Source organism: Arachis hypogaea, chromosome 1 (assembly GCF_003086295.3).
Source record: "Arachis hypogaea cultivar Tifrunner chromosome 1, arahy.Tifrunner.gnm2.J5K5, whole genome shotgun sequence".
Taxonomy (NCBI): Eukaryota; Viridiplantae; Streptophyta; class Magnoliopsida; order Fabales; family Fabaceae; genus Arachis; species Arachis hypogaea.
The window spans coordinates 88,889,785-88,904,374 of NC_092036.1; the positions used below are offsets into that span (position 1 = coordinate 88,889,785).

General features: G+C 38.1%; 1 protein-coding gene and 1 non-coding gene across 2 annotated transcripts; one reads left to right on the plus strand and one right to left on the minus strand.

The window, feature by feature from the left end:
* Positions 1–4,422: 4,422 nt before the first annotated feature.
* On the minus strand, positions 4,423–4,530 carry LOC112715891 (small nucleolar RNA R71). The gene has a single exon (XR_003160041.1). It is a non-coding gene; the product is annotated as a small nucleolar RNA R71 (small nucleolar RNA).
* Positions 4,531–11,056: 6,526 nt separating this feature from the next.
* LOC112744540 (uncharacterized) lies at positions 11,057–11,608 on the plus strand. Its single transcript, XM_025794239.1, has one exon. The coding sequence runs from the start codon at positions 11,057–11,059 to the stop codon at positions 11,606–11,608; it is 552 nt and encodes a 183-aa protein (XP_025650024.1).
* Positions 11,609–14,590: the final 2,982 nt, after the last annotated feature.

The following is a 14,590-nucleotide window of genomic DNA, read 5'->3' on the forward strand; positions in this document are numbered from 1 at the left end:
GCCCAGGATGTCTACTTTCCAACACCGTTGAGAGCGCGCCAATTGAGCTTCTGTAGCTACAGAAAATCCACTTCGAGTGCAGGGAGGACAGAATCCAACAGCATCTGCAGTCCTTTTTAGTCTCTGAATCAGATTTTTTGCTCAGGTCCCTCAATTTCAGCCAGAAAATACCTGAAATCACAGAAAAACACACAAACTCATAGTAAAGTCCAGAAAAGTGAATTTTAACTAAAAACTAATAAAAATATACTAAAAACTAACTAAAACATTCTAAAAACATACTAAAAACAATGCCAAAAAGCGTATAAATTATTCGCTCATCAACCTCTAATTGGGGACTTTAGCAAAGCTGAGTCACAATCTGAAAAGGTTCACCCAGTTATATGTTTGTGGCATTTATGTATCCGGTGGTAATACTAGAAAACAAAGTGCTTAGAGCCACGGCCAAGACTCATAAAGTAGCTGTGTTCAAGAATCAACATACTGAACTAGGAGAATCAATAACACTATCTAAAATTCTGAGTTCCTATAGATGTCAATCATTCTGAATTTCAAAGGATAAAATGAGATGCCAAAACTGTTCAGAAGCAAAAAGCTACTAGCCTCCGCTCATCTAATTGGGACTAAGTTTCATTGATATTGTGAGATTCATTGTATGTTCTCTTCTTTTAATCCTATTTGATTTCCAGTTGCTTGGGGACAAGCAAAAATTTAAGTTTGGTGTTGTGATGAGCGGATAATTTATACGCTTTTTGGCATTGTTTTCATATAGTTTTTAGTATGATTCAGTTAGTTTTTAGTATATTTTTATTAGTTTTTAAGCAAAATTCACATTTCTAGACTTTACTATGAGTTTGTGTGTTTTTCTGTGATTTCAGGTATTTTTTGGCTGAAATTGAGGGACCTATGCAAAAATCTGATTCAGAGGCTGACAAAGGACTGCAGATGCTGTTGGACTCTGACCTCCCTACACTCGAAATGGAATTGTTGGAGCTGCAGAAGTCCAAATGGCACGGTCTCATCTGCGTTGGAAAATAGACATCCAGGGCTTACTAGCAATATATAATAGTCCATAATTTGCCCGAGTTTAGACGATGCAAACTGGCATTTAACGCCAGCTTTCTGTCCTATTCTGGCGTTAAACGCCAGAAACAAGTTGCAAAGCAGAGTCAAATGCCAGAAACAAGTTACAAACTGGCGTTTAACTCCAAGGAAGACCTATACATGTTAAAGCTTCAATGCTCAGCCTAAGCACACACCAAGTGGGTCTGGAAGTGGATTTCTGCATCATTTACTCATTTCTGTAACCCTAGTAACTAGTTTAGTATAAATAGAACTTTTTACTATTGTACTCACATCTTTGGCTTATCTTTTGATCCTTTGATCACGTTTTGGAGGCTGGCCTCTCGGCCATGTCTAGACCATTATCACTTATGTATTTTCAACGGTGGAGTTTCTACACACCATAGATTAAGGTGTGGAGCTCTGCTGTTCCTCGAGTATTAATGCAAAGTACTATTTTTCATCTATTCAATTCATACTTATTCTTATTCTAAGATATTCATTCACACACAAGAACATGATGAATGTGATGATTATGTGATGCTCATCACCATTCTCACTCATGAATGCGTGATTGACAACCACTTTCATTCAACATGAAAACAAGCTTGAATGTGTATCTCTTAGATTCCTGGTCCATGCGTTTGATTGCCTCTCCTGACAACTGAGCCTTCAATTCCTTGCGATCAGAGTTCGTGGTATAAGCTAGAATCAATTGGTAGCATTCTTGATATCCGGAAAGTCTAAACCTTGTCTGTGGTATTCCGAGTAGGATCTGGGATTGGATAAATGTGACGAGCTTCAAACTCGTGACTGTAGGGCATGGTGAAAGACGCAAAAGGATAGTAAATCCTATTCCTATACGATCGAGAACCGACAGATGATTAGCCCTACGTAACCCGTAGCTGGACCATTTTTACTGAGAGGATGGACGGTAGCCATTAACAACGGTGATCCCCCTACAAACAGCTTGCCATATAAAGGAGTATAAAGGATTGGATGAAGGCAGTAGGAAAGCAGAGATTCAGAAGGGATAAAGCATCTCTATACACTTATCTGAAATTCCCACCAATGAATTACATAAGTATCTCTCTCTTTATTTTATGTTTTATTTATCTTTTAAATTTTTAAAACTCCATAACCATTTGAATCCGTCTAACTAAGATTTACTAGGTGACCATAGCTTGCTTCAAGCCGACAATCTCCGTGTGATCGACCCTTTCTCACGTAAGGTTTATTACTTAGACGACCCAGTGCACTTGCTGGTTAGTTGTACGAAGTTGTGAAAAAGAGTGGTATTACAATTGTGCGTACCAAGTTGTTGGCGCCATTGAGATCACAATTTCATGCACCAAGTTTTTGGCGCCGTTGCCGGGGATTGTTCGAGTTTGGACAACTGACGGTTCATCTTGTTGCTCAGATTAGGTAATTTTCTTCTTGTTTTATTTTCTTTTCAAAAAGTTTTCAAAAATCTTTAAAAAAATTTTCTTTGTTTTCGTTTTTCCAAAATAATTTTTGAAAAATCCAAAAAAAATAATAAAATCATAAAACCAAAGTTAATATTTTGTGTTTCTTGTTTGAGTCTAGTGTCAATTGCATCTTTTTAATTTTCTAAAAGAAATTTCGAAATCATGCATTATATTCTTCATGATCTTCAAGTTGTTCTTGACAAGTCTTCTTGCTTGATCTTCATATTTTCTTGTTTTGTGTCTTTTCTTGTTTTTCATATGCATTCTAGAATTATTAGAGTCTAAACATTAAAAATTTCTAAGTTTGGTGTCTTGCATATTTTCTTTTCTTAAAAATTTTTCAAAAATGAATCTTGATGTTCATCTTGATCTTCAAAGTGTTCTTGATGTTCATCTTGACATTCATAGTGTTCTTGCATGTTTTCTTTGTTTTGATCCAAAATTTTCATGTTTTGAGTTATTTTAGTTGTTTTTCTCTCTCCTCATTAAAATTCAAAAATAAAAAAATATCTTTCCCTTATTTTTCTCATAAATTTCGAAATTTTGGATTGACTTAGTCAAAAAATTTTCAAAATAAGTTGTTTCTTGTTAGTCAAGTCCAGATTTCAATTTTAAAAATCTTATCTTTTCAAAATCTTTTTCAAAATCAAATCTTTTCTTTTTCCTTTTATTATTTTCGAAAATTCTTTAAAAATTGATTTTCAAAATCTTTTTCTTATCTTTATTTCATAATTTTCGAAATTAACACTAACAATTAATGGTTTAATCCAAAAATTTCAAGTTTGTTACTTTCTTGTTAAGAAAGATTCAAGCTTTAAATTTTAGAATCATATCTTTTGTTTTCTTGTGAGTCAAGTCATTAATTCTGATTTTAAAAATCAAATCTTTTTCAAAATAAATTTCAATCATATCTTTTTTTTCAAATCATATCTTTTTCAATCATATCTTTTTCAAAAATATTTTCTAACTTCCTATCTTTTCAAAATTGATTTTAAAATCTTTTTCAACTAAATAATTGATTTTTGTTTGTTTACTATTTCTCCTCTTTTTCAAAAATTCTTTTTTAATTAACTAATTGTTTCAAATTTTAATTTTAATTTTATTTCTTCTCTTAATTTTCGAAAATCACTAACCATTTTTCAAAAAAAAATTTCGAAATCCTCTCTCCCTTATCTTTTTCTATTTATTTATTTATTTACTAACACTTCTCTTCATCTCAAAATTCGAACCCTCTCTTCTCCTCTATGTAAGAATTTTTCTCTTCTCCTTCTTCTATTCTTTTTTTCTTCTACTCACATAAAAGAATCTCTATACTGTGACATAGAGGATTCCTCTTCCTTTTCTGTCCTCTTCTTTTTTATATGAGCAGGAGCAAGGACAAGGACATTATTGTTGAAACAGATCCTGAACCTGAAAGGACTCTGAAGAAGAAGCTAAGAGAAGCTAAAGCACAACAATCCAGAGAAAACCTTACAGAGAATCTCAAAAAAGAAAGAGACATGGCCGAACCCAACAACAATGTAAGGAAGATGCTTGGTGACTTTACTGCACCAAATTCCAACTTTCATGGAAGAAGCATCTCAATCCCTGCCATTAGAGCAAACAATTTTGAGCTAAAGCCTCAATTAGTTTCTCTGATGCAACAGAATTGAAAGTTTCATGGACTTCCATCAGAAGATCCTTTTTAGTTCTTAACTAAATTCTTGCAGATCTGTGATACTGTTAAGACCAATGGGTTGATCCCAAGGTCTACAGGCTTATACTTTTTCCTTTTGCTGTAAGAGACTGAGCTAGAGTATGGTTGGACTCTCAACCTAAAGATAGCCTAAACTCTTGGGATAAGCTGGTCACGGCTTTCTTAGCCAAGTTCTTTCCTCCTCAAAAGCTGAGTAAGCTTAGAGTGGATGTTCAAACCTTCAGACAGAAAGAAGGTGAATCCCTCTATGAAGCTTGGGAGAGATACAAGCAACTGACCAAAAAGTGTCCTTCTGACATGCTTTCAGAATGGACCATCCTGGATATATTCTATGATGGTATGTCTGAATTGTCTAAGATGTCATCGGACCATTCTACAGGTGGATCTATTCACCTTAAGAAAATGCCTACAGAAGCTCAGGAACTCATTGACATGGTTGCAAATAACTAGTTCATGTACACTTCTGAAAGGAATCCTTTGAGTAATGGGACACCTCAGAGGAAGGGAGTTCTTGAAATTGATGCTCTGAATGCCATATTGGCTCAGAACAAAATGTTGACTCAACAAGTCAATTTAATTTCTCAGAGTCTGGATTGCAAAATACATCCAACAGTACTAAAGAAGCATCTTCTGAAGAAGAAGCTTATGATCCTGTGAACCCTACAATGGCAGAGGTGAATTACATGGGTGAAGCCTATGGAAACACCTATAATCCCTCATGGAGAAATCATCCAAATTTCTCATGGAAAGATCAACAAAAGCCTCAACAAGGCTTTAATAATGGTGGAAGAAGCAGGTTTAGCAATAGCAAGCCTTTTCCATCATTCTCTCAACAACAGACAGAGAATTCTGAGCAGAGCCCCTCTAGCTTAGCAAATATAATCTTCGACCTATCTAAGGCCATTCTAAGTTTCATGAATGAAACAAGGTCCTCCATTAGAAATTTGGAGGCACAAGTGGGTCAGCTGAGTAAAAAAGTCACTAAAACTCCTCCTAGTACTCTCCCAAGCAATACAGAAGAGAACCTAAAAAGAGAGTGCAAGGCCATAACCTTACTTGGTGTGGCCGAATGCACAGAGGAGGAGGAGGAGGACGTGAATCCCAGTGAGGAAGACCTCTTGGGACATCCTCTGATCAAAAAGGAGTTCCCAATTGAGGAACCTAAGGAATCTGAGACTCATCTAGAGACCATAGAATTTCCATTGAACCTCTTTTTACCATTTATGAGCTCTGATGATTATTCATCTTCTGAAGAAGATGAAAACATTGTTGAAGAGCAAGTTGCTCAGTATTAGGAGCAATCATGAAGCTAAATGCCAAGCTATTTGGTAATGAGACTTGGAAGGATGAGCCTCCATTGCTCATTAATGAACTGAATACATGGGTTCAGCGCACTTTATCTCAAAAGAAATAGGATCCTGGTAAATTCCTAATTCCATGTACCATAGGCACCATGACCTTTGAGAAGGCTCTGTGTGACCTGGGGTCAAGAATAAACTTAATGCCACTCTTTGTAATGGAGAAACTAGAAATCTTTGAGGTACAGGCTACCACATTCTCATTAGAGATAGCAGACAAATCCATGAAAAAGGCTTATGGACAGGTAGAGGACGTGCTAGTAAAGGTCAAAGGCCTTTACATCCCTGTCAATTTTATACTCCTAGACACTGGGAAGGATGAGGATGAATCCATCATTCTTGGAAGACCCTTCCTAGCCACAGCAAAAACTGTGATTGATGTGGACAGAGGAGAGTTAGTCCTTCAACTGAATAAGGACTACCTTGTGTTTAAAACTCAAGGATCTTCCTCTGTAACCATGGAGAGGAAGCAAGAAAAGCTTCTCTCACTGCAGAGTCAACCAAAGCCCCCACAGTCAAACTCTAAGTTTGGTGTTGGGAGGCCACAACCAAACTCTAAGTTTGGTGTTAAACCCCCACATTCAAACTCTAAGTTTGGTGTTGAAAGGTCCCAATAATTCTCTGAACATCTGTGAGGCTCCATGAGAGCTTACTGTCAAGCTATTGACATTAAAGAAGCGCTTATTGGGAGGCAACCCAATTTCATTTATCTATGTTATTTTCTTTTTTTTTTAGGTTGATGACCATGTGGAGTCACAAAAACAACTGCAAAAAAATTAAGAAAAATCAAAAACAGCATTAAAAGCATCACACCCTGGAGGAGGAACTTACTGGTGTTTAAATGCTAGTAAGGGTAGCAGAATGGGCGTTTAACGCCCAGTCTGGCACCATTCTGGGCGTTAAACACCAGAAACAAGCACCAGACTGACGTTAAACGCCAGAAACAGGCTACAATCTAGCGTTAAACGCCAGAAACAGGTTGCAGCCTGGCGTTTAACGCCAGGAAAGGAATAAAAGCTGGCGTTTAATGCCAGAAACAAGTAGCAATCTGGCATTAAACGCCCGGATTGCACTGTAAGGGCATTTTGCACGCATAAAAGAAGCAGGGATGAATTCCTTGACCCCTCAGGATTTGTGGACCCAACAGGATCCATACCAACCCCACCTACCTCACTTTCAAAATTCAAACACTTTTCCCTCCCAAACCCAACCCTAATGACCGAAACCCAACCCCCTACCCCTATATAAACCCCTCACTACTCCTTCATATTCACACAACACAAACACCTTTCCCCCTTCTTGGCTGAACCACCTATCTCCCTCCATCTCCTCTATTTTCTTCTTTTCCTCCTTCTTTCTTTCTTCTTTTGCTCGAGGACGAGCAAACCTTTTAAGTTTGGTGTGGTAAAAGCATTGCTTTTTGTTTTTCCATAACCTTTTATGGCACCTAAGGCCAGAGAAACCTCTAGAAAGAGGAAAGGGAAGGCAAAAGCTTCCACCTCTGAGTCATGAGAGATGGAGAGATTTATCTCAAAGTTCCATCAAGACCACTTCGATGAAGTTGTGGCCAAGAAGAAGGTGATCCCTGAGGTCCCTTTCATGCTCAAGAAAAATGAGTATCCGAAGATCCGACATGAGATCCGAAGAAGAGGTTGGAAAGTTCTCACCAACCCATTCAACAAGTCAAAATCTTAATGGTTCAAGAGTTCTATGCCAATGCATGGATCACTAGGAACCATGATCAAAGTATGAACCCGAATCCAAAGAATTGGCTTACAATGATTCGGGGAAAATACTTAGATTTCAGTCCGAAAAATATAAGGTTGGCGTTCCACTTGCCAATTATTCAAGAAAACGCATGCCCCTACACTAGAAGGCTTAACTTTGATCAAAGGTTGGACCAAGTCCTCATGGACATATGTGTGGAAGGAGCTCAATGGAAAAGAGACTCAAGAGGCAATCCGGTTCAATTGAGAAGACCAGACCTTAAGCCTGTGGCTAGAGGATGGTTGGAGTTCATCCAACGCTCCATCATTCCAACTAGCAACCGATCTGAAGTGACTGTGGATTGGGCCATCATGATCCATAGTATCATGATTGGGGAGGAAGTGGAAGTTCATGAGATCATACCTCTAGAACTCTACAAGGTGGCTGACAAGTCATCCACCTTGGCAAGGTTAGCATTTCCTCATTTCATTTGTCATCTATGCAATTTAGCTAGGATTAATATAGAAGGAGACATCCTCATTGAAGAGGATAAGCCCATCACTAAGAAAAGGATAGAGCAAACAAGAGAGCTCATTCATGGATCTCAACAAGAGCATGAGGAAGATCCTCATCAAGAAATCCCTGAGATGCCTCAAGAGATGCAATTTCCTCCACACAACTATTGGAAACAACCCAACAACTCCTTGGAAGGCTTGCGTTACAACCTGGACCAACAAAGGGTTGAGCACCAAGAGCACTCCATCATTCTCCATGAGATTAGAGAAGATCAAAGAGCTATGAGGGAGGAGCAACAAAGGCAAGGAAGAGACATAGAGGAGCTCAAAAGCACCATTGGTTCTTCAAGAGGAAGACGCCACCCTCACTAAGGTGGACTCATTCCTTAATCTCCTTGTCTATCTATTTTTTTGTTTTCGGTTTTTGAGCTTCATGTTTGTCTATGTTTGTGTCTTCATTACATGATCATTAGCGTCTAGTGTCTATGTCTTAAAGCTATGAATAACTCCATGAATCCTTCACCTCTCTTAAATGAAAAATGTGCTTAATTACAAAAGAACAAGAAGTACTTGGATTTCAAATTTTATCTTGAAATTAGTTTAATTATTTTGATGTGGTGGCAATACTTTTTGTTTTCTGAATGAATGCTTGAACAGTTCATATTTTTGATCTTGTTGTTTATGAATGTTAAAATTGTTGGCTCTTGAAAGAATGATGAACAAAGAGAAATGTTATTGATAATCTGAAAAATCATGAAATTGATTCTTGAAGCAAGAAAAAGCAGTGGAAAAAAATGGCGACAAAAAAAGAGATAGAAAGAAAAAGAAAAAGCAAGCATAAAAAGTCAATAGCCCTTAAAACCAAAAGGCGAGGGTAAAAAGGATCCAAGGCTTTGAGCATTAATGGATAGGAGGGACCAAGGAAATAAAATCCAGGCCTAAGCGGCTAAATCAAGCTGTCCCTAACCATGTACTTGTGTCATGAAGGTCTAAGTGAAAAGCTTGAGACTGAGTGGTTAAAGTCGTGATCCAAAGCAAAAAGAGTGTGCTTAAGAACTCTGGACACTTCTAACTGGGGACTTTAGCAAAGCTGAGTCACAATCTGAAAAGGTTCACCCAGTTATGTGTCTGTGGCATTTATGTATCCGGTGGTAATACTAGAAAACAAAGTGCTTAGGGCCACAGCCAAGACTCATAAAGTAGTTGTGTTCAAGAATCAACATACTAAACTAGGAGAATCAATAACACTATCTAAAATTTTGAGTTCCTATAGATGCCAATCATTCTGAATTTCAATGGATAAAGTGAGATGCCAAAACTGTTCAGAAGCAAAAAGCTACTAGCCACGCTCATCTAATTGGGACTAAGCTTCATGATATTGTGGGATTCATTGTATATTCTCTTCTTTTTATCCTATTTTGTTTTCAGTTGCTTGGGGACAAGCAACAATTTAAGTTTGGTGTTGTGATGAGCGGATAATTTATACCCTTTTGGCATTGTTTTTACATAGTTTTTAGTATGATTTAGTTAGTTTTTAGTATATTTTTATTTGTTTTTAAGAAAAATTCACATTTATGGACTTTACTATGTGTTTGTGTGTTTTTATATGATTTCAAGTATTTTCTGGCTAAAATTGAGGGACCTGAGCAAAAATCTGATTCAGAGGCTGACAAAGGACTACAAATGCTGTTGGATTCTGACCTCCCTGCACTTGAAATGGAATTTTTGGAAAGTCCATGATGTCTACTTTCCAACGCAATTGAGAGCGCGCCAATTGGGCTTCTCTAGCTCTATAAAATCCACTTCGAGTGCAGGGAGGTCAGAATCCAACAGCATTAGTAGTCGTTTTTTTCAGCCTCTGAATCAGATTTTTACTCAGGTCCCTCAATTTCAGCCAGAAAATACATGAAATCACAGAAAAATACACAAATTCATAGTAAAGTACAGAAATGTGATTTTTGCATGAAAACTAATAATAATATACTAAAAAGTAACTAAAACCTATTAAAATAAAAATAATGCCAAAAAGTGTATAAATTATCCGCTCATCAATATCTGATCTTCATCGTGGTGAATAGGATGATCTGACAAATTAGCTCTGTTCATCACATTAAAACAAATTAGCTCTGACAAACACCCACGTCTACTTGGGTTCGTGTGAATACATGATTGGAAAGCACGAGCCAATAGCTATGTTTATATATCTCTCAGACGGTTAATTCACGACTTCGTTGGGGACTTCTCGAGACACTAGTTCAGCTTATTTCCAGGGAGATTAAGGTCTCCATGGTATAGGCTAGAATCCAAAGAAGCAACGTTCTCTGATCTGGAAGATTTGACCTTGTCTGTGGCATTTTGAGTAGGATCACTAAGAGAATGACTTACTAGCGCTTCACCCTTCGTCTGATTAGATGACCACGACCAATGGCGTTCAATCTGTAGCAGAGGAGATCAATGACCACAGCCTATGGCGTTGATCACATACAGCCTGCCATAGAAGAAGATTATTCACAAGCAAAGAAGATAATAGTACCAGAGTTAATTTAGAAAGACAAAGTAACTCCAATCCTTCAACATATCCCTGTTGCTGAATCTAAAAGTCCTAATACAATTTTATATCCAACAACCTTCTAATCTGCCTGACTAAGACCTGCAAGATAACCACAGCTTGCTTCAAACCACAATCCTCGTGGGATCGACACTGACTCGCTCAGGTATTACTTGGACGAACTGGTGTGCTTGCTGGTACAATAGTACGAAAGTATAGGAATTCGTGCTACCATTGGCTACAGATTCAAAAGCAGAGATGTAGTACTGCATGGTGTCAAGATTTATAGCATTTGCAAAGTGCTGAGTACTAAGCCCTGGAGTCGGATCGATTGAAGTACCATGTGTGTTGCTGATAATATGAATTAGGTTGCCCTTAGAATCTCCGTGTTGCTCTCTGACAGAATCTCAAATATTAGTAATTGCAAGATTAATTGTGTTGTGTATTCTCAATTATCATTGTTATGTTTGCTGTACATGTTAACCACGATTGTTCTATTCTGTTAGGGAGGTGTGTAGGGTTAGAAGAGGGCACACGTGTTTAACCCCACCATGTCTCATGACCACCGCTAGTTGAACAGTAGTCTCATATGACATGTCATCCTGCCGTTGATACAATCCAACACCTCTGCCAGAATCTCTGTCCTGCAAGGTGCCGTTAGACAAAGCTATCACTTCAAACCATCATATATAAAGGTCTGGATGGCGAAACAAAAGGTAATTGTGCAGATATACGATGATTGGGAGGAGTCGTACAATAAGGTGTCGAGGTTGCTGCAAGCACTCCAGAGTTGTTGTTCCAGAACGATATGTGAGATCAGTGTTGTTCCATATTATGATGGGCACCTCATGGTGCGTGATTGCAGCATATTTGATAAGGTATTTTGGTCCTTCCAAGCTTGTGTGGAGACTTTCAAGCATTCCAAGTTGTTCGTATCCGTTGATGGCACGCACCTGTATAGCAAATATGGTGGTGTTTTGCTTATTGCGGTGGCTCAAGACGGTAACAGCAATATCCTTCCCGTGGCCTTCGCAATTACTGAGTCTGAGACAATGGAGTCATGGTCTTCCTTCCTTACGAATCTGAGGCAACACGTCACCCCACAGGAAGGCCTATTGATTATTTCTGATAGATCTCTAGCGATCAAGGCTACATTGAGAGTAGACGACAGTGGTTGGTGTAACACCCCAGTTAGGCTAAGCCTTACCTCACGTTGTAAAGCAAAGATTAATCAAGGATTACGACAGTTCTAAGCTCATACATAATATATATATATATATATATATATATATATATATATATATAGAAGAAATAATATTATCTAGAAGCCTGATGAAAGGTATAGCTCAAAATACACTATTTGAAAGGCGCAAAATGAACTAACGAAGCGTCTAACTTAAAGCACAAGAGACGGATGTAATATAAACAAAATAATAATATTATAGTGTAATATCATAAGAAAGTAGTCTCAGCTCATGGAGTTTAAGCCGGCTAACTATATACAGACAATACAGGAGACCAGATAGTAAAAATAGCTTATACAAGTTTGTTCTCTCAAATACAAGCCTCTAGGCAAAACAAAGTACAAAAGTGAGAGACATATTCAAAATAAATCAAAAGACTCAAAAGGAGTATCCAAATCCTCCGCTTCTGTCACCAACCAGACAACTCACCGAGGTGGGTTGCAACCTGCATCTAAAAAACACAACAAAAATATGGTATAAGAACCGGGGGTTCTCAGTATGGTAACAGTGCCTAGTGATGTAGGATACAAGACCTCGGGACGCCAAAGGCAATCCTAGACTCCATATCCATCACAAGGATTCAAGCTTAAAGCATTCTAATCCAAATAAGCATAATTATATAAATCTTAACATAACTAAACCATAGGGGATTTCTAACCTAGTCCAACACCGCTGTACCCCACAGCCCTCGCCAACCTACCCTCTGAGCAATCCCATTGCCACTGCCTACCTAACCTCCTCAACGTCGGACAATCAAAATTAATGCAAGCAAATAAAACACAAATAATATTCATATACAACAAGTAATTCAAGAAGCAAGTAAACATGTTATACAATTAGGCAAACTCAAGTAAACAAAGCAAGCAAGCATATAGAAGATGCATATGATGAATGTATATCCTATTAGCTCATTATATCACTTGTCGGTCCATAAATGCCAACCCGACACATCCTCCCAGATGTAGCCTTTTCTGCCAAGTCAGAGATATAGTTCCCTGCACACTCATACAGCAGCAGTTTACTGTGTTAGAGATATAGTGCCCTGCACACTTCTGTAGTAGGGAGTCTACTACATTAGGGATATAGGCCCCGCACACTTCCTACAGCAGAGAAGGAACCGTCCACAAACAATTCATGTAGCAGAACAATCTGCCACGCTGGGGATATGGGCCCCGCACACTCTCAACATTCAACAAATCATGCGACAGAAACATCTGCCGCGCCGAAGATATAGGCTCCACATACTCTTAACCACAACTAATCATGCAGCAGAACAATCTGCTACGCCAAAGATATAGGCTCCACACACTCTCATATAATCCAATCATACCCTCATCATCCCTTTTCGCGTTCTCAACTTAACACAGCAATCATCAATTCATGATTCTCCATCCTGAACTCATCAGTTTAACAATTTCTTAATTCGTTGCCAGTATCCACCAAGATTCACTACTCTTCCTCTCCCTCAGCCAAACTCTTCATCAAAACACCAGAAACCTAAGCCTCTGTTCGCTAACTTTTCAAGGTAGACCCAAATAATTCTCCTAAAACCTTTCCATATGTTTCAATGCTTAAAAATAAGCCCAAGAGTCTTGAAATGGTGTTAAGGAAGCTTACAGCCTTGTTGTGAAGGTGAAATAGTTAAAAACAAAGTTTAAAATTATGAAACAGGGCGTGTGCATCCGCACAGGGGTGTGCGTGTGCACGCCCAAGAAGATTTTGAAAGTGTGCATACGCACAGGGGTGTGCATACACACAGGTACTAAAATTTACAAGCTTGCTTGTGCGAGTACCCCTAACAGACTGACCTCCCCAACGTGTGCGTGCGCACAGGTCTGTGCGTACGCACAGGTTGCAATTTCACCTTGGTGTGTGTGCGCACAAGCTTTGTGAACGCTGTGAGCAGATTGCCTGTCTCTGCATGTGCGGACGCACAGGTCTGTTCGTGCACACAGGTCACAATTTTCGCAGTGTCCGTGCGCACAAGGTTGTGCGTGCGCACATACCAGAAAACTCAGAATTCTGTAACTTTGCAGAATTTCAAGTTTTTAACACCAACTTTGAATGATCATAACGTTCTCTACAAAATTCCAAATTTCACAAGCTCTATATCGATTTAAAGATTTTTTAAAGATCTTTAATTCTAAACAAATTTCAACCAATTTCGAAAACCGAGGCAAAAGTTATGATCAGACAAAGTTCACTAAAATTCAACTTTTACCCAAAATCACAATTTCCTCAATTTCTTTATAAACCACAACCAAAACCAAACTAAGCCATTCCAAACACCAATTCTCATCACAATTAACACTCTATGGCATATTGCACCAAGCTTACCACATATTTCTCCACCTTTCCTCATCCTCAATCTCCACATTTATATATCACATATAATCAAACATCATTAATATATATTTCCAATCAATTAACATCAATATCACATTTATCAACATAATTCACTCCCCAACTTCACAAATCATTCATCCTCATCATACCACTATCAATTATCAATATTAAACTCAAAAAATCATCATTTCATCATACATCATTATACAATAGCATCCAACAACTCACCAACCATTCAAATCCAAACCTATCCTATGGGTCACTAGCCTAAGTGTCCATGAATATTATATACTACATGGAGAAAACTGAAACCATACCTTGGCTGATTTCCAATATGCCTTTAACCCACAAATGAGCACAAGCAAGCTCTCAACTCTAAACCAAGATTTCAATTCCACTCCAACAAGCACCAATAAGCTCCAAAAGCTCCCAATTACACAATAATCAAACTATACACACATAAATCACCACCAATCAACCTAGGGCTTAACATAAATCAAATTTCACAAGGGTTTAGTATCTCTTACCTCTCCCAACAGATTTGATGGCCAAAATCCAAGGCTAAGCAAGGATTAGAGCAAACTTAAACATCCAAAATCACAATCTCACTTAACCCAAAATCCTAGATTTTTGAAACTTTGAAGA